Source organism: Saccopteryx leptura, chromosome 1, assembly GCF_036850995.1.
Source record: "Saccopteryx leptura isolate mSacLep1 chromosome 1, mSacLep1_pri_phased_curated, whole genome shotgun sequence".
NCBI lineage: Eukaryota > Metazoa > Chordata > Mammalia > Chiroptera > Emballonuridae > Saccopteryx > Saccopteryx leptura.
The window spans coordinates 68,871,056-68,899,055 of record NC_089503.1 but is presented as its reverse complement, the minus strand read 5'-3'; the positions used below and the strand labels follow the sequence as shown (position 1 = coordinate 68,899,055).

Below are 28,000 nucleotides of genomic sequence, written 5' to 3'. Positions count from 1 at the left end.
TTTCTTCATCATTCTATTTATTACATGTATGAATATTAACATCTCATGTTATCCATCTAATTCAGTCAAAACCAACAAATGAAAAAGGTTAACCATGTTTCAAATGAACATTCTTACAGATTCCCCTGTAACTTAAAATAGAAATAATGTTCACTGCATTAAATCATGACAAATTTGAAAAATGTCATAAAAAAAAATCACCTTTAGTACTTAAATATATTTGTTTGATGGCATCAGCGTCCAAGTTCAAGAATAAAAGTTGCTTCTTAGATACTTTTCAAAAATGGACATCTGCATAGTTCTCAAAATTTAAAAAAAAACTTGTTTTTAATCTGGCTTTTCTATTTGAGAAAAGTCCTGCAGTGTTCTCTCACAACCCCTTTGAAGGATAAAACTTAGACTTGACTTCTTTAATCATGGGAGCTACTAGAAAAAAATCTTATGTTGCAGTTTATTTCCATTTTCACCCAGTAAAAAGTACAGAAACACTGTCTTTATTTGATGGTGTGCATAAATATTACACTCCATGGATAGCAAAAATATTTTTTATTTATAATTTACAGTTTCACAAGTGAAAATCGTACATTTTTACACATACAATTTCATTTTGTTAAATTTGCACACATCTACAGAACTTTCACACAACAAGCACCTGAAACTGTGCAGGCAGTAGGAAATGCAAATACTAAAATGTATTTATTAACCAAATGATAGCTGAAGGCCCTGCCTCAGCTAGACAATTTATATAGATATGTCTATATATACATAAAAAAATTCTTCACCTTCTAGATCCAACAGCAGCTTTTTTAAAAAAAGAAAAACATACCTTTCTCATTTTATTTAAACTGACTCGACTTTATCATTTTCTGTTTTAATTTCAGTGGGTGTTGCTATGCTTTCCTCTGTACAAGCTGGTGGGTTATCAGTTTGTTCTTCCTTAACCTGGGGATTTTCACAAGGTTCCTGCATTTCATTTTTGACAATGTTCAACATAATGTTCAAAGGGTTTTCAACAGGTGTCTTGCTGGGAGATGGTGTACAATCAAATGAAGATGTCTACAAAATGAAAAGCAGTATAAGTGCTGATTGAAGTTCAAAAGTATCACAGTAAATGACGGTTTTATTATAAGACCATTATATAGACAAAGAAATAGACATATATACCAAATGCAACTGAAATACCTGCTTCCCTATAAAACATTCCATAGAAGCAGACTATTAAGCATTTAATATATACTCAGCAATGAGATGAGAAAAGCAGTAACCAATAAAAGGCCAAAAGACATTGATTAGACATGTTCTATATTGACCCTGCACAGATAGTAACCCTTCCATCACAGGATTTTTGTGATTCCTAATTTCAAACACTTAGGGTTTTTAAAAGTGCCACAAACCCTCAAAACATCCTAGACAGTCTAATCTTTTGATGTACATTACAATCTAGCAACTGCTTCTTGAACCCACGGAACAAATTCTCTGAATGACAATGTGTTCCATTGTTTGGTTTTAAAAAAATGGTCACTCTATAGGAAAAAAAAAAGTTTCTACAGGCAACACACTAATGTCTTTTTTAAATTTCATCTGTGGCCCTGGCTGGTTAGCTCAGTTGTTTAAGAGTGTCACCCTGAGGCCCTGGCTGGTTGGCTCAGTGGTAGAGCATTGGCCTGGTGTGCAGGAGTCCTGGGTTCGATTCCCAGCCAGGGCACAGAGGGGAAGCGCCCATCTGCTTCTCCATCCCTCCCCCTCTCCTTCCTCTCTGTCTCTCTCTTCTCCTCCCGCAGCTGAGGCTCCATTGGAGCAAAGTTGGCCCGGGCGCTGAGGATGGCTCTGTGGCCTCTGCCTCAGGCGCTAGAATGGCTCTGGTTGCAGCAGAGAGATGCCCCAGATGGGCAGAGCATCGCCCCCTGGTGGACATGCCGGGTGGATCCTGGTCTGTCTGTCTCCCCATTTCCAACTTCAGAAACATACAAAAAATAAATTTTTTTTTTTAAAAAAGTGTCACCCTGAAACAATGAGGTTGCATACCAATGAATGAACAACAAATGAATGCTTCCCTGCACCCCCCCCCCTTTTGTTTCTCTGTCTCTCTTAAAATAAATAAATAAAATTAAGCACTGGCCCAATAGCTCGGTTTGTTAGTGTGGAGGTTGCCGGTTCGATTTCCCAGTCAAGGCATATACAGTCAATGTTCCTGTGTCTCTCTCCTTGCCTCTCCCTCAAAATTTCAGGTGTGATCATTTAAAAATTATTCCACTAGCCTGACCAGAGGTGGCACAGTGGAGTGCTGTATCCCAGAAAGGAAATCCCGAGGTCATCAGGCTTGAGCATGGGATCATCAACATGATCCCATGGTTGCTGGCTGGAAGCCCAAGGTTGCTGGCCTGAGCAAGGGGTTACTGGCTTGGTAGAGGCACCCACTCCACCCTCCACCCCCACCACTGTCAAGGCACAAATGAGAAGCAATCAGGGAACAAATAAATGGCCACAACTATGAGTTGATGCTTCTCATCTCCCTTTCTGTCTCTCGCTTACTAAATATATTAAATAAATTATTCCTCTATAGTATGTCTGAAAAAAAGCGAGATGCTATCTATAACTCTAGATTGTGATCCTTCTCATCTTTCAGTTTCCCTCATATTTCTCTATGACTAGTGACTAGTAAAAGACATCAAGATTAAAGTGAATGCAATGCAAGGAATAATACAGAAATTTCAAAATTTAAGTCAGATTCTATCAATTTAACAATATTTAGTGAATAACTTCTAAATACTACATAAAAATACAAAAAAGCTCAATCTCAGTTAAAATAAAATTATTACTCTGATGCAAAAAATAATAAAATTTATTAATGTAAATGAGACCAGTAACTAAAAAGAACTTACATTTTGATAATCTTCATAACATGATGGATGATAAATCTGAATCAAAAAGAAAAAAATAAGTAGGTATTCACATGTCTATTCATATCTAATGTCTATTCTAATAAGATTTTCTTTTCTAATTTAAACTAGAGGTATCTTTGGAAAGGAGACAAAAATCATTTTGTCACAAAAATAGATAAAAAATTTTCAACCAGATTTCTCTTTAAACTTGGCTTTCTGCATTTAAGTAGATAATGTGACAGGTTTTCAAGACAGTACCAGTGATGATGAAATATAAATTTAGAAGCAAAAGTGTGATTAGGCAGAAAGAAAACAAAACTAGATTTAGAAGACCTAGTCCTTAGTTTATCGTTAACTAGTTATGCAACCTGTTATATAAAATGAGTACAGAACTAGATGACTGCTAAGATCCCTTCCAACTCAAACACTGACTCTAAATTCCAAAACCTCAGAAATACTTTTATTAGAAACAAAAACATTTCTCTTTCAAAGTGGTGAGCTACCCCTACAAAAAACAAATACAAACTAATCTTAAAACTTCTTATAAAAAATTGAAAATTACCTTTCCATCTACTCTAATAGCATTTTTTAAATGCCATTCCTCCTCTTCTTCATCCCAGTATTGTTCAAATTGTTCTTGACAGATTTCACAACTCTAAAATAGAATTATATAAAAAGAAATTTACTAATAAACACACTGAATAAAAATATACAAACATTTTATTAACTGGAGGAAAAAATTTGCATTTTTATGCAAGTTTAAACAATATATAACACACATACAAACTTTGCATTCTCCCATGCAAAAAATAGCTAACATTTCACTGGTGTTAGTCACTGATACATATTATGTAAGTAACTATGATGGTTATAAAAACCAAAGCCAGGATCACAGAGTACAACGGAAGAGTAAAGGTTAAAAGAAATCTTAAAAAAAAAATCACTTCTCGGCCTCTGGCTAATATCAAGTGAAGAAATCTTATAATCACTGAAAGAGGGATATAAACCAAGTGGTATGCTTATGATTATTTACTTAAAGGGAACGACATGAACAGAACTAGAGAATTCTCTCACCTCAACTGCTCCAGCTGGCCCTGCAGGTACACTTTGGAATTCCTTTTCTTTTGCAGCTTCTTGAGTTTTAAGTACAACTTCCTCATGTACCTTTTCAAAAAACTGGCTCTTTGCACGTTCTTCCAGATCAGCTATTTCTTCAAATTCTATCCAGTCCTTAAAACAGGTTGATTTAAAAAGAATATATTAATTTGTTCCTAAGCTTTCACTGCAGATATTCAATATAATGTCATATTATTTAAAAAGATGCCTTTTCTTTGAGCCCCATAACTAGTAGACAACATAAAGCACCTAATTACAATTAAGACCTTAATATTAATTTTCCATTGTCTTTATAGTTACTAATTTAAACAAGATAAATTTTACATAAAATTTTTCTTAAAAACCCAGTAATAGCAACTTGAAATTTTAGAAGAAATCTGTGTCCTAGTCTAATCTCAACAAAAACTTACTACATACTATTCAAATTATTTATTTAAAAAACCTTTTATTGCTTGACTGGTTGTAGCACAGTAAACAGACCATCGACCTCGGACGCTGAGGTCCCAGGTTGTAAAACTCTTTCACCTGCTTGAGTGTGGTCTCTTAGGCTTAAGTGTGGGTTCACCAGCTCGAGCATGGGATCTACCATGATCACATAAATCACGGGCTTGAGCAAGAGAGGTCACTGGGTCAGCCCCCCACCCCCGCCACAGTCAAGGAATGTATGAGAAACAATCAACAACTAAAGTGATGCAACTATGAGTTGATTCTTCTCATCTTTCTCCCTTCCTGATTCACTCTCGCTTTCTCTTGCAAAATAACAAAAAAAAACCAAACAAACAAACAAAAACACCTTTTATATATTATTAAAAAACTTCACAAGTTAGATCTCAGCAATTATTTAAACTAATAAACTTTCGGAATGACAGAATTTAAAGGCTAAAAGACAGTTCAGAGACATACGGATTACGTACTGTTAAACTGTAGTACCAACGCCTATGAGTGACTTTTCTGCTGACGTCTTTTTCAGTTCTATTTTGCCGATAATGCCAGTCCAGGTGATCTGCATAGACATCTGTCTGTGATGTTGTAAACCTCATTCCACAAGAGTAACACTGAATACCAGTGTACAGTCGATTTATAACACTATCATAACGTCTATTTTGAAAAAAAAAAAAAATCTTTGGTTGTGATAACTTGGCTTAAAGGACTTTAAAAAAGGCAGTTACAAATATTTCAGTTTTATATATTTTACTAATGATGAAGCCATTATGTGACAAAATAATGTTTCATGAAAAACTGTTAACACTAAAGATTAATATTATTCTCTAATATTATTCACCCTCTTTGTCTTAACTTTGGTAAACTTTGGAATGTAAGTCAGTCTATCCTATTATTAACAGTTACTTATTTCTTTTTGGCTAAAATGCAACAACCATGTGTTAATTAATAAAGCAATAATTGGTCTCTTCTTAAACTAGTGTCAATATTAAGGGGATACCTCTCAGACCTTTGAAGTTCTCAATAATTCAACTGCCCAGCCTGGTCTAATAAACAAGGAAAGAGGTAAAGAATAAATAATCAACATATGTATTACTAAAAAGAGTAACTAGAAGATTTATAGGAAACTTAGGTCAGTATTAATCATTTTTTTAAATTATGGGCTCCCTATTTGGAAAGAAATTGTATACAGACCACATAAATCCACACACAGGGCAGTTAGGAACACTATAAACACTTTCTTAAATAGTAGAATAGTCCCTGACCAGTTGGCTCAGCGGTAGAGTCAGCCTGGCGTGTGGAGGTCTTGGGTTCGATTCCCGGCCAGGGCACGCAGGAGAAGCACCCATCTGTTTCTTTACCTTTCCCCTTATCCTCTATCTCTCTCTTCCCTTCCCACATCCAAGGCTCCATTGGAGCAAAGTTGGCCCAGGCACTGATGATGGCTCCATGGCCTCTGCCTCAGGTGCTAGAATGGCTCAGACTGCAGCGAAACAAGGCCCCAGAGGGGCCAAGCATTGCGCCCTGGTGGGCATGCGAGGTGGATCCCAGTAGGGCACAAGCAGGAGTCTGTCTGTCTGCCTTCCCCCACCCCCACTTCTCACTTCAGAAAAAATACAAAAAGAAACATAGTAGAATAAAGCAAAAGACATTATACACGGCCCTGGCTGGTTGGCTCAGTGGTAGAGCGTCGGCCTGGCATGCAGGAGTCCCGGGTTTGATTCCTGGCCAGGGCACACAGGAGAAGCACCCACGTGCTTCTCTACCCCTTCCCCTCTCCTTCCTCTCTGTCTCTCTCTTCCCCTCCTGCAGCTGAGGCTCCATTGGAGAAAAATTTGCCCGGGTGCTGAGGATGGCTCTGTGGCCTCTGCCTCAGGCGCTAGAATGGCTCTGGTTGCAACAGAGCAACACCCCAGATGGGCGGAGCATCGCCCCCTGGTGGGCATGCCGGGTGGATCCAGGTGGGGGCGCATGCGGGAGTCTGTCTGACTGCCTCCCCATTTCCAACTTCAGAAAAAAATACAAAAAAAAAAAAGACATTATACAAGTACTTTGTATACCAGCAAACAAAATAAATTGAGTCATAATATTAATGTTAAATGATTTAATGAAAAATGGTTATATAACTAACTATATGGAAGCAAGCTGGCAAAACAATGAAAAGATCTAGCTAAACTTCACTTTCAGAAAGTCACAAGACTTCTAAACCTGATAGAACAAAAAATGTGATAAATCTAAAAAATAAAAAATGGGGCAAAAGATTTACAGTTGTTCATATAGAAAATTAATTATATACAATAATTAATAAATAATACAAAAATGAACAGTTTCATATACTCATAACTGTAACTCTACTTATGTGTATGTATCTTATTAAAAAAAAAAGTAGACTCTGCCTGGTTGGCTCAGGGGTACAGAGTTACCTGGCGTATGGAGAGTCCAGGGTTTGATTCCCAGTCAGGGCACACAGGAGAAGCTATTTTCTGCTTCTCCACCCCTCCCACCCATCTGTCTGTCTGTCTGTCTGTCTCTCTCTCTCCCCCACTCCTCAACCATGGTTTGAGCAAAGTTGGCACCGGGTGCTGAGGATAGCTCCATGGCCTTGCCTCAGGTGCTAAAATAGCTCGGTTGCCCAGCAACAGAGAAGTGGCCCAGACAGGCAGAGTATCACCTGGTAGGGGGCTTGCCGGGTGGGTCCCAGTCAGAAGGGAGTCTATCTCTGCCTCCTCACCTCTCATTCAATAAAAAAATTAATAAATAAATAAATAAGAGAAGTAAATGCTAGGAACCATAGAAAAGAGTTTAAAAAATGGTTGCCTCGGGCCCTGGCCAGGTAGCTGTTAGCTGGACCATCATTCTAATACACCAGGGTTGTGAGTTTAATCCCTGGTCTGGGCACATACAAGAGTCAACCAATGAATGCATAAATAAGGGGAAGAACAAACTGACGTTTCTCTCTCCCTCTCCCTAAAATCAATAAGTAAAAAAAAATTTATAATATAATATATATATTATGTATTTTCTCTTTAGTACCCACTTTTTTTTTCTTAATTTCAGCAAAAGTAGAAGGGAGAGAAAGAGAAATAGGAATATAGAGCTATTATTGTATGTGCCCTGACCAGGGGATGAACTGGCAACCCCTCTGCTTTGGAACGATGCTCTATAGCAGTGGTCCCCAACTCCTGGGCCGTGGACCAGAACCAGTCCGTGGGCCATTTGGTACTGGTCCGCAGAGAAAAAATAAATAACTTACATTATTTCCATTTCATTTATATTTAAGTCAGAACAATGTTTTATTTTTAAAAAATGTCCCGATTCCCTCTGTTACATCCGTCTAAGACTCACTCTTGACGCTTGTCTTGTAAGTTCGACAATTATATTCAAAAATACCACAGTTTTTACGCCAGTCACATAATTTTATTTTGTGCATTTATCCATCCCACCCTAAAGGCTGGTCCGTGAAAATATTTTGACATTAAACTGATCCGTGGCCCAAAAAAGGTTGGGGACCACTGCTCTAACCAACCAAACTATCCGGCCAGGACAATAACTAAAATTCTTAAAAAAAAATGGTTGCCTCTGAGTGAACAGTAATACTTGGAGAAAGGGATGCCATCTTTTATTATTATAAGCCTTTATTATAAGACTCATTATAAACCTTTAAAGTATTACTTTTAAAAAACATGCTTTCAAAAGGATAAAAATATTAGCTGTTCAATTTTTTTAAATCAAGTACTCATATAAAGATATAATAAATCCATAAAATAGCTTTATACATTTTTTTATAAGTAATACAGGCAATAGAAAATTATGGAAAGATACGCAAGTATCTGTTAACAGTAGTTAGCAGTAAAGTAAGAAATTGTATGTAATTTTATTTTTTTTTAATTTTACTTGTATTTCCTAATTTTTCACAATGAACATGCATTACTTAATAAGGTGAAAAAAGATTTTTTTTAAATTTTTGGGCCCTGGGCAGTGGCACAGTGGACAAAGCATTAGCCCTGAAGATAGACATCCCAGGTTCAGTTCCCGGTCAGGGCACACAAGAGAAGCGACCATTTAATCTGCTTCTCCCCCCTCCCCTCTCCCCCTTCTATCCCTCTTCCACTCCCACAGCCAGTGGCTCTACTGGTTCGAGCATTGGCCTGGGGCGCTGAGGATAGCTAGGCTAATCCAAGCTCCTCAGCCTCAGGTAAAAATAACTCAGTTGATTCGAGCATCAGCCCCAAGCATCAGCTCCCGACCAGGTTGCTTGGGTGGATCCCAGTAAGGGCATATGCAGGAGTCTGTCTCACTGTCTCCTCTCCTCTCACTTACAGAAAAAAAAAGTTGTTTTTTTTTTAAATGCTAGATACAAAAACCTAATTTTCTTAACCCCAAATACATAATAACAATAAACAAAAATCAATGAAGATAAAAAGGAAGATGAGTGATTATCAATACCAACTCTCTGTATTAGCTGTACCAAACAGTATTTTAAAAAATAGCAATTTAGGGATAGCATTTAGGCCTAAATATTTGTGCAGTAGACATATTTTAAAAGGGGATTTAGAAACAGGCTTCCTGAAGTTTATGTTACATTAAAAAAAAGGCTTCCTTAATTTTAAAAATGTACAAGGGGTAAAATTAATAGCTATAATAATAATGTCCAATGTTAGTAAAGTCATTGTCCTTTTTATCTTAAAAAAGTCAGAAAAAAAATTACATACTGTTTCAACTCTTCAATTGTAAAATTGGTAAGATCTGGAACATCTTGATCTTCATTTTGATCTTCCTCTTCTTCAGCAGAAGGCTGAGCAGCAACTTCATTTGCTTCTTCAATTGAAAAGAAATATACCAATCTCTCAATACCATTTTTTATATAGTCTTTTAAAGAGAAATACTGTAGTTATAATAAAGAACTCCACCTTGTCTATTCAGTGCTTCTAATCTTATATTTATTTACTGGAAAGACACCTAGTGGAATTCTTTATTTTGTTAAGTAATATTAGGTCTCATCTCTTAAAAGTCTATCTTCACAAAATTTTACTTCATCAATATTCAAATTATTTTTAAAAACTAAATTAAACCTGACCAGTGGTGGTTCACGGAATAGAACACTGACCTGGGACATTGAGCTCCCAGGTTCAAAACCCCAAAGTTGCCAGCTTGAGTGTGGGCTCATCTGGCTTGAGCACAGGCTCACCAGCTTGAGCGTGGTACTGTTGTCCCTGGCTTGAGCACAAAGATGGCTGGCTTGAAGCCTACAGTTACTGGCTTCAGCAAGGGGTCACTGGCTCAGCTGGAGCTACCCCCTCAACAAGGCAATAAACAACTGCAAGTTGCTGCTTCTCATCTCTCTCCCTTCCTGTCTCTCCCCCAACCTCTCTCTCACTAAAATAATTAATTAATATAAAATAACTATAAAAAGTCTACACATTACCCGCAGGCATGTTATGAACCAATGTCCACTACAAAAGTAGTAAATTCGTCTCAGAAATTTTAAAAAGAATCTTATTACAAACGAATTCTATTAGATTTTCAAAAAACAGTATACCTAAGAATTCAATTATTTTCAGTAAGAACTTTTATCATAGCTTACATTGTATCACATCCTACATCTTTGTAATTTCATGGAGCTTTGGAAGATGAAGTATGAAAATATACTTACGTGTTGTAGCTGAATCAGGTTGAGACAATTTGAGAATTCCTGTTTTTAGCAGTTTTGAAAATAATTCATTTACATCCACCTGACTGAGATGATTATCAGGATATGCCTTAGGAAGGGCTCCTTAAAAATAAATAAATAAATAACACTCTTAAAATGAAAGTAGAAATTCAAAGATACAAATTATACTAAGCATTTTCAAAGTTTTCTTCAAGATGTTCTATCAACAGTAAATTTACATATTGTTTAGGATGAGTGTCAATTATTTCAAAAGCTCCTAAAATGAACTTTTCAGTTAGGTAAGAAAATCATCACCTCTTAAAAATATATTCTAGGACAAATACTGAAAACACTAATACATTATACTCATATTCCCTTCTATGCAATGCAACACACCATCACTATTTCCAACTACTTAATTTTCTATTCCTCATCTTCTAATCATACTCAGAAAAAAAAAGACCCAAAGCCTAAGTAGAAATATATATTATACTACTCCCCAACCCACCCATGACTACACATGAAGACGAGTCATGTGGCTCAGAGTATACCCACCCCGACCTTTGCTGAATTACTGCCCTTATAAAACAGCTCAAGCTATTGATGAACAAGTGTGAGGCTTATTAAAGCTTCAATAATTTGAAATATGAGACAAAGATAACAATCTTCTCCTTAAACTCACTAGTGAGAAATCAATTCAATTACATATTTCGTTAAGCACTAATCTAATTATTATTCTCTCACTCAACCATAAAATTAATATTTCAATGTATTTGTATGTCACTATTATGCATCTCACTATATACCACTAGAAAAAGTTGTGAACCACTAAAAATTCCTCTTCATGAGAAAAAATTCAATTTGCATCCACATACACTAATCTCTGCCTTTAACCACTGCATACTCTTCACACTTAGCACTATGCCTTAGACATAGTCTGAATGTACAAATGAATGAATAAATCAACCTCAATGTCAATTACAATAGCATTTCACACACTAGTTTAACATTTACATTTTATTAGAATTTGCTATATAATAGTGTCTTAAGAGTCACAACTAGGTATACACAAGTCTGCAGATGGCCAAGTTCAGTGATCAAAAAAATGAACTATGGAACCAGATTCCTGGGATTCTAACTGGAAATCCCACATTCTAGTTGTGTGATATCTAGTTGCTTATTTGTGCCTCAGTTTCCTTTACATGTAAAAGGATAATAATTGTTCCTAACTAAGATTATTATGAGGACTAAATGAATTAATATTTATAAGGCACAAGTATTTGACACTACTGGCACACCAAGTTCAAAACAACAAATATCTTCAATAAGAAAAACTGAATTCTAGGCCCTGGCCGGTTGGCTCAGCGGTGGAGCGTCGGCCTGGTGTGCAGGGGACCCGGGTTCGATTACCGGCCAGGGCACATAGGAGAAGCACCCGTTTGCTTCTCCACACCCCCCCCTTCTTCCTCTCTGTCTCTCTCTTCCCCTCCCGCAGCCAGGGCTCCATTGGAGCGGGGATGACCCGGGCGCTGGGGATGGCTCCTTGGCCTCTGCCCCAGGCGCTAGAGTGGCTCTGGTAGCGAGAGCAACGCCCCGGAGGTGCGGAGCATCGCCCCCTGGTGGGCATGCCCGGTGGATCCCCGGTAGGGCGCATGCGGGAGTCTGACTGTCTTTCCCTGTTTCCAGCTTCAGAAAAATACAAAAAAAAAAAGAAAAGAAAAACAATTCTAAAGGAAAATACATTAATACACCACTTTACAAGTTACAAACTACTTTTGCACATACGATCTCATTTGATTCTCTTATAACAAATTTTCCAGGCAAATACTGACTTATCATATTCTGTCTACAGAGGAAGAAATTGAAGCTCAACGAGGACATTTCCTTATATTCTGCCCATCTATGAAGTAGAAGATTGGAGATTCTAAGCCTGGTCCTCTGACTTTAAATTCCAAATTCTTTTCTTCCCTTTCATTACAATGACAATAAAAAACATTAAAAATATTAATCCTAAATGGTCAGCCTAGAAATTAAAAACAAAAAGCTTTCAAATTAATTGAATCAATTTCTTATAATGACACAGTTTAAGAACTAATGCAACCTGAAGGGAAGGGGGGAGGGCGCTTTCGGGAGGGGGACAAGGGAGATGTTGAAGGGAATACGGGGGAGGGGAGATGCATTCAGGGTGACCCTAGAATCTATGTAAACACAAATAAAAATAAATAAATAAAGAACTAATGCAAAACTAAAACTTGTTAGGATTTCCCTAGTTACTTCAGAAGTTTTAGACAACTCCCTAAATTTGTAAATGGAATAGTGCCATCCTAGAGCATGTTTCTGAAGATTGAAAAATAAAGCAAGTATCACTGTGATTTGGTTGAGCTAATTCTCAATACATTAACTTTGCAATTATTTTATAAACCACTATAATTTATATACATCCTATTTTTCACATATTAAAACTAAAATTCATTTTTAAAGCCCTAGCATCCAATACCGTTATACGTCACACCACAGTAACAAAGACACTTATCAGGATACCTGGCTAAGAAATCACAGAAGTTTTTTGCTACTCTTTTAACACACTGGATATAATTATTGAGTACCCATAAAGACATATGAATGAATCAACTTTATAAGGCAATGTCCCCAGTATTTAATGTTTATTGGATCATCACACACATACACACAAAACAGAAACTCAAAATACCAAGTAACAGATTTCTGAGGTTTATCATTTGTTTCATTTCAACACAAGTGTCACACTCCTACCCCACCCTCCAGTTTCTACCCAATAGGTTTTACTCCTCCTCTTTTTAATGGTCTACTAGTCCTGGCTAATCATCTCTATATTTATAAAAAGGATCAATGTGAACGCACATCAACAATTTAAACAAAATACTCCAGTCTGACTAAATGTCTCTAAGATGCATATGCCCTCTCAAAATCGCTATTTCTAAAATTGACAAGGTAGCTATTCAGCAAGACAACAATTCTTTGTCCTTTGAAAAACACAAAAGTCAGAAAATACATACCTGAAGGATTCTGAACAAATGCTCCAGGATTCTGTGGATGAACTGGTAAAAACTGTTGCCCTTGGCCAAATGGTACTGGCTGAGCAACACCAGTAAGAACCTTTAAAAGAAACATTGGTTTTAAGAACATCATTTTAAGTAACATTTTAAGTAAAATTTTAACATCCTAATCACATAAAAATATTCACAGACCTCATTTCTATGAGAATAAAAATCTAAGAGTGTAACTTGACTGGGTCACTTCACTTCTAGGCTTTCAAAAAAAGGAATAATACCTTCCTGAATCTGTTTCATAGAATTATAAAGAACTGAGAATGGATGTGAAGCTTCTTTGAGAAGTCTAAGATACTATGAAAACATAAGGTAGCCAACAAATAGCTGTGTGACCTTACACAAATCACTTTACTTGCTGGTGCTTTCTTATTTTACAAACAGAAGATCTAACATCCAGATGTAACCTGTACACAGTCATAATGGCTAGTTAGCAGCAAAGATGAGCCCCTAACTCCTGACTTCACCAGAGATGTCTAAAGCCAGTTTTAATTAGCAATCTAACGCCTTTGTGATCATCTGCTTGGCCACCATACTTTAGGTTACAAAGTAGATTTCTATAAGACATCAAGGGAATGTTGAAAAAAGTCATGAAAAACCACTGTACAGACATACAAATACTGTATTTGTAGCTATAAAAGACATCAAGGGAATGTTGAAAAAAGTCATGAAAAACCACTGTACAGGCATACAAATACTGTATTTGTAGTCCAGAGTAAGGTAGGACTTCTACATGTTTCTGCTATGAAAACAAATATCCATTCATAAGCCATGTTCAGTATCCATGTAAACTTTCAGTGGCATGTATACGTGATAAAAATCCCACCAATTCTGTATAATGTAGGAAGCAAGACTAAGTCAAATCCCATTCTAGCGTATCTGTCAATAATAGTATCCTTTCTTTTAAGAACATACAAGAAAGTAAATCTAACTAAGCAGGGCAATTATTTTTTCAAACAATTTGATATCAACAGAAAATTGTTTTCTATCAATGCTTAGTAATATGCTTTTAAAATCTTATTCTTGTTTTACATTTTCTTCTATACAATGTTACTAGTATAAAGTGATTTTGCCTTAGTAAGAAAGCTTAAGTAACTCAAAAAAAAGTAAATTTAGCCTAGGAGAATATCAGCAGGCAAGCAGAAGTATTAAATAAATTCAACTGAATTAATCACAAATTTTAAGCACATTGCTTTAAAATTATTTCAAAATGCATTTTCAAATATATGTAGAAAAACACCAACAGGTGATTGTATATGTTTAGATGATAAAATACATTTGGAAGGCATGTCACAGGTTTGCTGTGTTGTTATTAATATCAAATAATCCTATGTGACTGAAATGACTGAAAAGGTGGTGAAAAGTAGGAAGAGAGGAAGAAAAAGAATCATAGACTGTAAAAGCATGGGTAATTTCATATTTAACTCAGGCTAAGGAATAATAAACTACGGTTACTTTAAAACTTATCCCAGTTCTACAATGTAACAGAGATCAATAAAACACCCTCCCAAGTGTATAATGCTTTACTGGCTTTGAGGCCTAAAAACACACATGCACAGGTAACAGGGAGGCTATGCATGTATGAAGCCAAGAGGTATAAAGGAAATATCTATACCTCCAGTATAACTTTGTTATGAACCTAAAACTACTCTAAAAATATAAAGTCTAGCCTGATCAGGTAGTGGTACAGTGGATAAAACATCAGATTAGAACATAGTGGACCCAGGTTCAAAACCCTGGGGTCGCCAGCTTGAGCGCAGGCTCATCTGGTTTGAGCGAGGCGTCACTTGGTCTGCAGTATCCCCCTGGTCAAGGCACATATGAGAAAGCAATCAATGAACAACTAAGGAGCTGCAACAGAGAACTGATGCTTCTCATCTCTCTCCCTTCCTGTCTGTCCCTATCTGTCCCTCTCTGTCTCTCTTTCTGTCATACACACACACACACAAATAAAAATAAAATAATAAAGTCTACTAAAAAAAGGGGGGGGGGGTGTATGTGTGAAAGAGAGATTTCTCTAGATACTTGAAAGAGCAATTTTGGATTGAAATTGCAAATTTCAGACAAAAGACTCTCTTCCCATTTTCTTAGCACATGAAGTTTTAAATTTTAAAGTACAGTGAAAATTGTCCAATCTGTAGAATAAACTATTTCCTGAAAACCTCCTTAAACCCTAGAAATATTAAAAACTTCGTATCTCCACACAACATAATTTAAAAATAAAGACTTATGTACCTGTTGAGATGCCTGAATATTTCCTACTGTTATTGGAGCAGGTAAATTGCCAAAGTTTCCAAACTGAGAACTCTGAAGATTCTTTTCATCAAAATAGTGTCCAGAAGCTCTGTTAAGGGGATTTGAGAAAGTCTGGTTTCCAGGGCCATGTGGTCCATTAAAATTTGGTCCTTGAGGTGAATCAAATATTTGTTCATGTCTCTGGAACTGCAGTCCTTGGGATGGGGCATTAAAAGCATTGCCAGGTGGATCATTATATGGACCAGTCTGGTTGAAAGAAACTGATTCAAGCCTTTGTGAAGGATGATTGTCAAATCGTGTGCCTTGAAGACCAAGGGGAATATCAAACCTTGATGCTTGCTGGTGTTGTGGACCATCAAATCTTTGAGGCACACCATCAAATCTTGGTTGAACTTGCTGTCCAGGTGGTCCATCAAACCTCTGTGGGCCCGGCTGACCAGTTCTTTCAAATCTAGGACCTGGTTGACCATGTAGTCCATCAAATCGTGGGAGGAGTGATGGCTGACCTGGCTGACCATCAAACCTTAAAGCATGACAACCTTCAAATCTTGGACCACCTTGACCCAGAGGCCCTTCAATTCTCAGGCCACCTCCTGGTACAGGACCTTCAAACCTCATTCCACCTCCTTGTTGGACTAAAGGTCCCTCAAACCTAATCCCAACCCCCGGCTGACCATGTGGACCCTCAAACCTAAGGTTTCCACCAAGTTGATTATGTTGTCCTTCAAACCTCAGACCAGCTACTGACTGACCATGGGGGCCCTCAAACCTCATTCCAACTCCTTGCTGTAGCAAAGGACCCTCAAATCTGATCCCACCTGCTGGCTGACCATGAGGTCCATCAAACCTGATTGCAGCCCCTGACGGACCATGACCCCCCTCAAATCTAAGTCCACCTACAGGTTGACCTCGGGGATTATCAAATCTAAGTCCACCCACAGGTTGACCATGAGGTCCCTCAAACCTTAGACCACCAACCGGTTGACCCCGATGTCCCTCAAATCTGAGACCACCCACAGGCTGGCCCCCTGGTCCTTCAAATCGTAGACCACCTGCAGATCCCTCAAACCTCAGACCAGGAGAACCTTCAAACCGAAAACCACCTCCACCTGCTTGACCAACTGGCCCCTCAAAGCGCAGTGGTGCCCCTACTGGTCCTGGAGGACCCTCAAATCTCAAAGGACATGGGCCTCCTAACTGACCTTGTGGTCCTTCAAATCTCAAAGGGCCACCTCCCCCCATTTGTCCAGGTGACCCATCAAACCGAAGAGAACCTGGTGTAGGAGGTCCGTCAATTCTAGGGCTTAATTTATTAGGTCCTTCAAAAAGCATCTTGGCTGGGCCATCTCTCGTGACTGATGGCCTACTAGGTCCATCAAATAATGGTCTGTCTTCAGCTAATGCTGTAAGTCGTTGATTTGTATCAAGGCCGGCGAACCGTGATGCTGGGCTATCTACAAATGGTTTATCTGAATCTTCATATCTTGGTCGCTTAAGTGGAAAACGATCATTGAATGGTGATCTCTGCTCTTCTCGTACACCTTGTAAAAAGAAAAATAATTACTTTCCCTGAATCTGTATTTATATAAAGTTATCTTAAAGTCTTTCTATATTCATGTAAATGTTTATCCAAAAATATCCATACTATCTCACTTTAAGAGGGGAGAAAAAAAGACAACATCAAACATCAGGTAAAAGATACCCTCTAGAGTCAGACACACCTGGGTAAAAAAAAAATCCCCATTCTGTCAACTTAGTAATTATTTGACTTAAAGAGCAAGTTATTTAACCTCTCTGATCTTAATTCCTAACTGTAAAATGGGGATAATAATCTATTTCATAGAGGTGTTTTGAGGATTAAATCAGATTACATAAAGAACCTAGTAAAGTACCTAACATACAGTTGGCCTTAAATTAGCTCTCTTCCCTTCCCACAGAGGAAAAAAACAAATAAAAAAAAAAAGAGGTAGTCTGAACAGTCACAAAAATCCATCCCCACTTAGCTTGCTCATTTTCCCTTCACTGCTGTGATTCAATAGGCATAATCTGATTTAACTTTCTACCTTTAGCAGAGACTTGCTCGTCATGTCTTCTCCGGCCCTCATGGGGTGGAAGATTCTCAGCATAAGTACGACTCCCAGATATAGGAGAAAGACGTCTTGCTCTTTCACTAAATTGTTCTTTTCTGTCAAACTGTGCTCCACTATTCCTACTTGCATGTTTACTTTTGGATGGCTCACATTCTATTCCAGACAACAAGGCATCAGTCAAAGGGTAGTCAAAAATATCAGGATCTAAGAGATCAAGTCTTGGAAATGAATGCTGAACCTGTGTCCTTTTCAGTTTTGCTTTATGTTCATAGTAGGTTAATTCAGCATCAGATAAGAGAGGTTTCTTTTTTAATCCACCTTTATTTTCTTCTGTAGGACTATCGCGTACATTGCATCTATGTTTACCTTCTTGATACTGAAATAGCTGTCGAATTTGATGCACAACAACAAGGAACTCATCCTGTGTAATTTCACCAGAATCTAAACGTTCACTCGTCTGCATGGGGTGATAAAAGGAAATCAAGTGTTTTAAATATAAAAAATATTTACAAAAATACTTAGACAAAGGGAATAATGATTACATGGGATCACAGTACTACCTTTTGAAGTAATTCTCTTTTGCTTGCAACAGTTAACTCTTTAGGAATCTGAAGATTGGCATCTACACTTAATCGATGCTGCTGCTTTGGGGTTCGAGGTGACAAGATTCCTTTAGTGCTTGACCAGCTTTCCCTATGCCTTAGATGAGGAGATTTACTATGTTCATCACCCTGTTGTAAGCTGAAACCATAAAAGCAGTATGTTACTTCATAAAATTTTTTAAAACACTCAGAACCATATTTAGGAATCCTTTTCAAAGGATCTAGTTACAGTGAATATATGTAATCATAAAAGTTAATTAAATGTTTAACAGGCGTCCGCAAACTGCGGCCCCCTGAGGCCATTTATCCAGCCCCACTGCACTTCCACATTTCCGGAAGGGGCACCTCTTTCACTGGTGGTCAGTGAGAGAAGCACTGTATGTGGCAGCCCTCCAACGGTCTGAGGGTCTGTGTAAAAAGTTTGGGGACCCCTGGTTTAAGAGAACAAGATCTTAAGTCAAAAAAATCAGATATAAATTCTAATTCTCGCATGTTCTAAATGTACAGCATTTGGTAGATTAATCTTTCTAAACTTTACTTTCCTTATCTGTACAATAAGAACGGTATTTAACATACAATTTTATAAGAACTTAAAAGAAAAATAAAGCACCAATGATAGCACCCAATAAACATTAACCAATTTTTAGGTTAACAGTTTTTAAATGTACATATTGTTCTACTTGATTAAAAATGTGAACATCCTACCTTTTATTTTCTTCCCAACCAGATTTCCATCTTTTGGTAGACTTGGAACTTTGCCAATTTTCTACATTCTCCTTTGGTTCAGTGCCTGACTTTATAGAATGCTGACTTGCAGTTTCTTGTAGTCGGTCATCTTCAGTCTTTTTTATTCGCCTTGGATCTCGAACATCCTGTTTAGCACTTCTCTTAGCGTTTCTTTCATCTCTGGAAGGTGGCATAAATTCTTCCATATGTGAGGGCTTACACCCCGACTGGCGCATCTTTCCAGCTTTGGGAGTCGAGGTTGGAGACATACTCCTTTGCCTTCGTTTGGGTGACCGCCTATCTCTTCTCTTAGGAGAATGTATAATTGGTGACCGAGACTTGGGTGATCGTGATCGTGACCGCTTTCTAGTACTTGATCTCCCAGGTTTTGTTCCCTGTTTTTCCAATTCTTCCATTATTGTATCCTGTTTTTGTACAATGCCATTAACAATTTTATTTCTACTTCCAACCAGTCTGTGATCAGATGATTTCATATGCTCATCTTTATCCTTTTTTTCTGTTTTTCTCCTGTCTTTTATATCATCATCTTTGCTATCAGTCTTATCTTGAAGATGTTTTTTTAATCTTGGATCTCTCTTGCTCATATCAGACACCCTGGGGCATTCAGATTCTTGATTTTTCAAGTCTTTAGTGTGAGATAATTTGTTTTTCAAAGGTGATGGTGATTTAGATTTAGATTTAGATTTAGAATCTAACTGGTCAATTTCTTTCTTGGTTATTTTTTCACCTGATTTACTTTTTTCTTGTTTAGATGAACTTAGTTTTTCAGAGGGTATAGTTTTACTTGTCTTAATATCAGATTGGTTTAATGTGTTCATTAGGAATTCTTTTCTGTGACTTTGATCTTTTCCATGAGAAGAATGTTGACTCATCCTATTAAGACGGGGGTCCCGGTTTGTTCCTTTCAAATCCTGAATTTGTAAGGACTGACCTGGACGGCTTTTCTCAGGTGGCACAGGCACCTGAAGGGGAGTTTTAACTGCCATAGGGGGAATTTGTGAAACATGTAATTTGGATGGTGCAGATCCAGGACCTAAGTTGGATGTTTCCTGCTGAACACTAAGAGAAACTGCCTGAAATATACAAATAAATGTTCATGTTAATACTGCAAAACGTGCAGATTACTTATCAAGAAATTGAAACCTAAAAAATATGCTTTATGCAACAAATTCATTTTTTTTCAAAATACTAAAGTGAAAAGATAGTTTATATATATATCTATATATATCTATCTATCTATATATATATATAGATATATATGGCCAATTATTTCTTACTAATCCTTTTTACTTTGGGTTTTTATAATATACTCTCTAAGTAGATGAGAAAAAATCCTCCCACTTCCTAATTAATCAGGTTTCTAAGCCAGACTGCTGCTAAGAAATTACTAATTGCACTCCAGCTTCATAGGAGTCAGTAATACCAGATACATTGTTATAAAATTTAGTTCCTCCAAAAGTAGCACTGATAGTAAATTTATAAAACTCTTTTTATATACCTCCTTACTCTCAAATTTAAGTGCCAAATAAAACAACTTAGTAGGTCATTCATGCGTATAAACACATAATCTTCCTAGAGTCCTTAATTCTGTGATGGTTTTTTCTTTTGTTGCCTTCTAGAAATCTGATTTCAAGTTCCAAACTCTGGAACAACATTCACTACAACAAGCCTACAATACTGGGACTGATATTAAACCACATTATATAATTAACAAAACTAAGGTGTTATCTTAGAAGATAGCAATACATTAGAAAATAATTGAAAGAAAATAATGTACAGTTTATATTCCAATGAGTTTTACAATAAGGATATAAAAATTTGCTCTAACTGCCGGGTCTGTAGTGGTGTAGTGGACAGAGCGTCAACCTGAAATGCTGAGGTCACTGGTTCAAAACCCTGGGTTTGCCCAATCAAGGCACATATGACAATCAACCAATGAACAACTAAAGTGAAGGAACTGAAAATTGATAGTTCTTGCCCTCCCTCACCTCTTCTCTCTGTAAAACCAAAATAAAATCTTTAAAAATATTGCTCTAAAAAATACACTATAATTTGTGAAATAAAAATACACTATTAATAAAGTAATGTTAATACAACTCAAATACAAAATAATTATTTTTCTATCGGAAGATGTTTAGAATATTTAAAATGCAAATTTCCTCTACTTACCAATTGTGCTTTAGCTTGCTCCAGTTCAAGCTCCAGCTTTTTCTGCTGAAGTTCTAATAACTGTTTTTGTTTTGCTAGTAACTGCTGCCTTATTAGTTGTTCTTGGGTAAGATTCTTTTGTATGTCAGGAACAATTGGAGGAGTGGAGATGCTAGGGGAACTGACCACTGTGCCAGGTGTTGAAGGTTCTTCTGGCTATAAGAGAAAATTACTTGTTAAAAAAAAAAAGCTATGTATCACAGCTAAAAAAAGAAGAGGGAACTAAAAATTATCAACTTATCTCTTCATAAATACCATCCATAATTTTAAACAACCAATCATGTTTAAAAGTATACAGAAAACTTTTCAGAAATGTAAAATCAAAATAACACCTAAACAAGAACATATTTTTAAATGCACTGTGAACCTAAAGGGGAAAAAAATTTTAACTAAACCATTTCAGCACAGAAAACTGTTGATATTATTTTCTGGCAAAAAATTTTAGCGAAGTCAGAATTTGACAGTTAAAAGTATTAGTTACATATCATTCATGTAAAACTTACCGATTTATTTAAAAATTTAGGATTCACATGGATGCTAGATGTATTCACATTGGGGGGTAGAGGTTTAATAGGCCAAGCAGGATCTAATGAATTGACTCTGACATCCAGGGCATAAAGTTTCTTCAATGGGAATATTTCATCCCATGTAGAACGTAACTTAAATAAACTTTTTCTAGTATTTTCATCCACCTAGAACAACAGAACAATTCTATGGCTTGTTAAGTTACTATAGAATGTTTTAAATATTAAATATAAAGCTACATCAATCTGTTCCACTTCACATATAGCACAAACACTTATTCATAACTACATAAAACTAAGTATTCAAAATATATTTGGTTGGCAAATGTAAAATAAATTTCTCCCTCAAAAAAATTTTTTTGAGAAAAAGCAATCATCACTTAGCATTCATGAAAGCAAACTACTGGCTAATCTGTACTTTCAAAAGTACAATTTCCTCAGGAAGTATGGCTTTGAAAATACTGAGATAAAGAACTACTACAAAGCCCAGAGATGCTCATGTGCTTCAGAAAAACTTGAAAGTGTCTTCTGTCAAGAATGCAGATGTGCAAAAGAAACTGAATGACACATGGTCTTTCTTCAACTTGCCTGTCACTAAGTAAAAAAGACCCATTGGGAAAAAAAATGAACATTTCCAAATTTTAGGGCTTAATTTAGCATTCCTAGTATTATTCTTAACTCTGGACAAAATTAACACAACTATAAAAGTTTACCTGATGGCTTAAGTTTCTTAATTATTTATGTGGTATACAAAGTTAAAATTTAGACAAAACTATCTCACTCCCAATCTTCTGCAATACAATATGGTTGATACTTAAGAACAAGCTATTTGTGGTGTGGAAGGCACCTTAATTATTAAAATTCAAAATCTTACCCACTGATGAGCTTTAGTTTTAAATAACTGCTCATACTTAAACAACAATGGGCATAGTAGCAGTATTTTAAAAATTAGCCATCAGAGAAACCTAGTACTTAAAAAAACTGAATTAGGTATTTAACTGTAGGATAATAAAGCCTTACTACATTTAAGTTTTTAGATAATAAATTACATTTACTACAAGGTCATTTTCATTAACTAGTGTTAAGGCCCAGTTAGATTCAGTCAAGGTATTCTACCAAACATGCAAATGAATTTGAACATACTAAAATTGAAACCAAGAGGTTGGCTTAGTTCCCCACCTTCAAATAAAGCAAAGTCAACTTCTCCAAAGCTATAGGCTCAGGTAAGAAGTATTTAATAAAGATCTATAATATACTACTAACAAGCTCCTTAATACAATTTCAAATACAGCCTTCCAAATTTCTTCTACATATACATACTTAGTAATATTTTTCTCTAGGAACTTAAGAGAAAATTACTCAAGTAGCAACTACATTTTCTAACAAGTAAAACCTTATACTGAATAATTCTTTCAAAATAATCCCAATTTTCCAAGTCTGACAACTGTTTTCTCTGAACAAATACATCTAAAATATAAGAACTACCAATGTTTTGTTAGAAAACAGTAACTAAATCTAAGTATCTTATAAATGCCCTTTTGCTAAGTGTGAAAGATAAAGCCTGAAAGGAAGATAATTACTCCAGCAAATGTATTCACCAAACTACCAGATTCAGTGTTATCAAAAGAATAAGTCTGTAGATATAGAAACTAACAAGCTTTTCTTTTATACTCTAAGGGGGTAAAAAGTGTTTTCAATATAATCTAAAGCAATGAACTGGTCCACTATTCACACATTCCTAGAACATTCATATAAAACATATTCACACAAAGTAACAAGAGGAAACATTTCCAGGAGAAAAAAAAAATCACAAATGTTTCAGGTATCAATCACAGGTTGAGACACAGTGGTAGATAGTTTTTTTCAGATAGGAATAGCCAACATCCTAACACCAGAAATGTAAACAATGAAATTTGAAATACTCTTGATAGCTTCAGATTTTTTGGCCAAATGTCATCTATTCTTGAATGGGTAATGTAAAACCCCTACAATCTGCATTAAAAATCTAACATAAAACACTAACTTCATGATGGCACCTGATAAATGTCCAAGTAAAACATTTGTACCACCCAAGAAAACCCAACACAAAGGCAAGTATTTATTTAATCAGGAACACATTTTTTAAAAATTCAAATGTTTCTAAATGCATATATACCTTTTCAAACACACAAATAAATGTTGCAACTAGATTTTTAGTAAAGGCAGTGAGATACTCTCGTCCAACGTTTTTCACGATAGAATCCATAAGGTACATAACAGGAAGCTTCTCTGAGGAAGGAGCCTGAATAAAAAGAAACTGAGAAGTTTAGTATAATGAATTGCCACCAAAGTATTTTTAAAAGTGAGTTTTTAAACCTACAATACAGACCTCTATTCTTGTTGATAATTTTTAAATTAGCATTAACGTTTATGAAACATTTGTGTTCAATCAAGTACTCATTTCTTACAGTGATCTTTAGTTGAGCATACAAAATAAGCTCAAAATCACCATTAAAAACCTTAATCTCTAGTATATTCATTTAACACTCAATGGAATTTTATGTTCATATGGTAAAGATCTGTTTTAAGTGACCAAAAAGGGGGGGGGGGAGGATATTTTCTGCAATCCAAATATAAGCTGTTCAACCCACATTAACTTATAAGATGTACCTAGACTCAATGAAGTTTTCAGATTTCTGGCAGAAATTCTAATTTCCATAAAATTTTATATGTTAAAGTCTATGAAGCTTTTACCTGTAAAATCATTAGGATTACTTCTCTATAATCCAATGTACAAAGAAATTAAATATACTTCACATACGAAGTCAATGGCAAAAAACACTTAAACTTGCAGGAAGGAGCAAGTTGTTATCGATACAAGAAAAACTGGACGAGTAGCCGCTGAGTCATGTAAATCAGGTTGAACTTGACTCTGGAAACCAGGATTTGTCCTGAAGATTTTCTTCACAGCATGGACTCTCCGTCGAAATATTTTTCCTCTGACATGCACAAACCAGGGGTTCTAACTTTGTGCAGAGCCAGTGGTGATGCAGATACAGGCGGCCCTTTTCAAAGCAATAAATGTTGCCCCAGTTCAATTGGGATGCCTACCCATCACTGGCTTTTAGAAGGCACATCAAGTTTCCAGAAAGCATCAGCAGGTTCACAGACTTGCTGAGGAGCTTTAAGACACACCACATAAACTAAGTGTCAAATCCGACTCCACAGGAGCAACCATGATTTAAAAAAAAAAAAATTATCCCCATTTACCCATCCCATGTGTATAGGAATCTTAACCCTGAACAACACTTACCCATAGCTATCTGTAGCTAGGGTAGGCTCACAGCTCAGACGTACACAATTCCATATTTCACAAAACCAATTGCCCATACAAGTGTGTAGAAGTGCTCTTGCTTCTAATAACTTTTACTACAACCAAAGTTGGCTAAGGAAACCTTTGAATAACCTTGTATGAAAAATTTTTTACAGTATTATCTAATAAAAGGGTTCACAAGGCCACGCATGTGGGTAAATTAAGAATCAACATGTCAAATGCTTTATTGCTGTGTCTCTATCTTGTGTCATGTTTTACACCATTTTAGTCATTGTGGTACTTATGATAACAGGCTCTCGATAAAACCAAAATCTGTTTAGCAGGCTAATTTTTTATTGTACAAGTGGATCCTACATGTACTATTTTTTTCACTACTACTGCCTCATGGGAGGAGTCAAATTAGGTGTGAATCCTTAAGTTTAGTAATGCTGAGATGCTAGTGAATAAGGACACAAACATTCACCTCCAGAAACACAAAACCAAGCCAGTTTGCTACCAAATGACAGAAAATCCCTCCCCTCACCCTCAACCCCATAAAGGTATTTTCCCAAAGTTACTTTCACATCTTCTCCTCAACCTGGCTTTACAAAAATAACCAGGAAACGTGTGCCAAAAAAATTTCAGCTGCAGCTTTTATCAGCAAAAAGTCCATCTATTTTCACCACTGTGTAGCCATACACAAATACAAGTTTTAATGTGATCACTATATTCAGCATTTACTTTTCAGTTCTCGAAGATCTTCTGGGTCCATTAAAACCCAATAAAAGAAACTTGGGTGACAACCTGAGCTGCTAAATATATTAGGCTCTGTGGAGTATTAGTAATCCCCCCAAATACTAGGCAATTAGATTTTAAAAATCAATGTTATTTTTTTAACGTGAGTGATTTCCTTGTTGCTTTTTTTTAAAAGGCATTCAATGCCAAGTTAAGCCTTCAACAAGACAAAAACTAAGTTTTTCATGTCCAACATGTTTGTGGTACCAAGAAAAGGATGTTGAATATGAGGAATGCTCCCTTTTTTAAATCTCATACTTAAAACAAACAAACAAAAAAAAAGCTGTTTCAGAGACATTCACAGGAAAAGGAGAATGAAGGCTTGTATTTTAGCTGTCAGACTGAGCATGACAAACTTGTAGGGCCCCTAAAAAAAAAACCTTACTTTTGTCCTCTTTAAATTAAGGTATGCAAGGACCACCTGAAACCGTGTATATTGTGAACAGATTTACCCAAGAGTGGATGGAACCTAAAGAATGAACCCAAGTCACTTAAAGACTTTTGTTTAAAACACACAACCACGTAGATAAAAATAAGTCTTGGAAACAGATTCTACACCTTACAAAGGTAAATAAAAAAGACAAATACATATTTTATATGTTTTATTCACAAATTTTATAATACCAGTCACACATTTCAAAACCATTTATTAGTCAGACCACTCAGTTTTACACTAGACAGAAACCGCTTCTAAACAATATATTGGTGGTTGTTGTTAAAGTGGCCTTTTAAAAGGGGTTCACTCTGCTAAAAGGAGGCTCATCCTGTTGAATTTCAATCACTAACTAGAAAAAACTAAACCGTAAGTACAAGCTTGAAAAATAACTTAAAAAGTAGTGCTGGGAAGCTATTAAAACGCATTATGACAACTAAGTTTAACAGTAACTTTACTTAAGTGACATATCACTCCCACATGAATCCAGAGAAAGGACTACAGGGAAATATAGGGTGGCAGAGGACCACTTCTGTCAAGGGGTGAAGAAAAGCACGTCTTCACTATTAGGGAATGGAGAAAAAAAAGAGAAGAGGAGGGGCTGAACTTTTCAAAAAAAACTGCAAGTACTTGTTACCCAATGGGCCAGTTCTCCACCTACAGGCTGGATAAGATCTCCTCCCCCCGCCACCCATGCCCCACACTCAACCCCAACTTCCCATTTTGGGGGACAAATAAATCACCCCGAGAGGAGAATTAAAGTTCTATCTAGCCGCCCCCACCTCAAAACGGGGCTGACGGGTGTGAGCAGCTGCCTGGCTGGCAGGGAATGGATTCTTCTCTCTTCCCTTTTGCATCATGTGCTTTTCAGGCGCCATGTTGGGCTCCTAACAAGCGGCTGCTCCACTCGGGGCCAATCTCCTATTCCCACCCACCAACAGCTCGCTCCCAGGTCCCCCTTCACCTCCTTCCAACCCACAGAGCACGATTACCCAAAGGGGTACCGAGGGGAAAAGTAGGAGAGGAGCCACTCCCCACCTTCCCGGGGGCTTCAAATGGTTTTGACTCTTCCTTCCCCACGCCACAACCTGCCTTTAAGTCCTCCTCCCCACAGGGCTCTATTCAAAGCGTGTGTCAGGACGTACAATGCGGTGGCCTAAATAGGAGTTGGTGAGCGGAAGTGGGACTCCACCCTGTACCCTCCCCGCTCCCTCCCCCCGCGAGAGGCCCACGCTCGAAGCCTGGGCCCAAGACCGAGCCAGAGTTGGAGGGGGAGGGTTGGAGACGAGGAACACTGTGCCCCTTTGGATGGAAGCGAGACCTGGGATGAGGCTGACACTAAAATCAGGGAGTATTAGAAGAATAGGAGGCTGCGGGGTGTATAAAAACCTTGGCGGTTTGGGCCTCGATGAGAGAGACGATCTCCTTGGCGAAGGGCAGGTTCTCCTCGGCTAGAATGGTCAGCATATTGATGTGCGGTTTGCTATTGAAGGTCAGGTCTTCGAGTGATGACTGATAATCCCGACAGGCGTCCTCCCGGGCCCCCGCAGTACCGGCCTCGGCCGGCGTCTGCTCTGACATTGCGCCGCGGCCCCCCTCCGAGGTCCGCCGCAGCTGAAGCTGAAGCCGCTCTCGACACCCCGCCTCCCTTCCGACTCCTCTTCCTCTCCCTGGGTCTCTCGCGGCTCCGGCTTCACCACATGCTGACCGCGGAGGGGGGTTGGGGGACGACACAGGGGGGACCTCGGGTACGAAACGCCGCCCTCTCACGGGTGTTCTCCGTCCAGTTCCAGCCGCCACAGAAGCCTCTTTCTCCACAGACACAAAATGGCGCCGGCAGTGGCGGTTCCGGCTCCGAAAATGTCTGTGTTCCCAACC

The 28,000-nt window shown here is 37.3% G+C and overlaps 1 protein-coding gene across 2 annotated transcripts; it reads right to left on the bottom strand.

Moving 5' to 3' along the window:
* PCF11 (PCF11 cleavage and polyadenylation factor subunit) lies at positions 1-28,000 on the bottom strand. Of its 2 annotated transcripts, none has more exons than XM_066369662.1 (16): positions 27,512-28,000; positions 23,758-23,883; positions 21,582-21,770; positions 21,040-21,234; positions 18,829-19,943; positions 18,082-18,262; positions 17,495-17,978; positions 15,411-16,972; positions 13,125-13,224; positions 10,093-10,212; positions 9,152-9,257; positions 4,913-5,096; positions 3,957-4,112; positions 3,445-3,537; positions 2,883-2,918; positions 1-1,056 (listed from the first exon to the last, which is right to left on the bottom strand). In XM_066369662.1, the coding sequence occupies exons 1-16, from the start codon at positions 27,701-27,703 to the stop codon at positions 841-843; spliced, it is 5,055 nt and encodes a 1,684-aa protein (XP_066225759.1). In that variant the 5' UTR covers positions 27,704-28,000; the 3' UTR covers positions 1-840. The 2 variants fall into 2 exon arrangements, with proteins under 2 accessions (XP_066225759.1, XP_066225767.1); XM_066369670.1 differs by having other exon boundaries at positions 17,888-17,978.

Bases quoted from the DNA above. Each gene is read 5' to 3' on its own strand.
- PCF11 (XM_066369662.1), bottom strand. From the start codon at position 27,703: ATGTCAGAGCAGACGCCGGCCGAGGCCGGTACTGCGGGGGCCCGGGAG. The intron at 5,097-9,151 runs GTATGTAATTTT...TTTTCAAAATAG, and splicing joins ACAATTGAAGAGTTGAAACA to ACGTTATGATAGTGTTATAA. The intron at 4,113-4,912 runs GTACGTAATCCG...ACCTGTTTTAAG, and splicing joins GTTGGTACTACAGTTTAACA to GACTGGATAGAATTTGAAGA.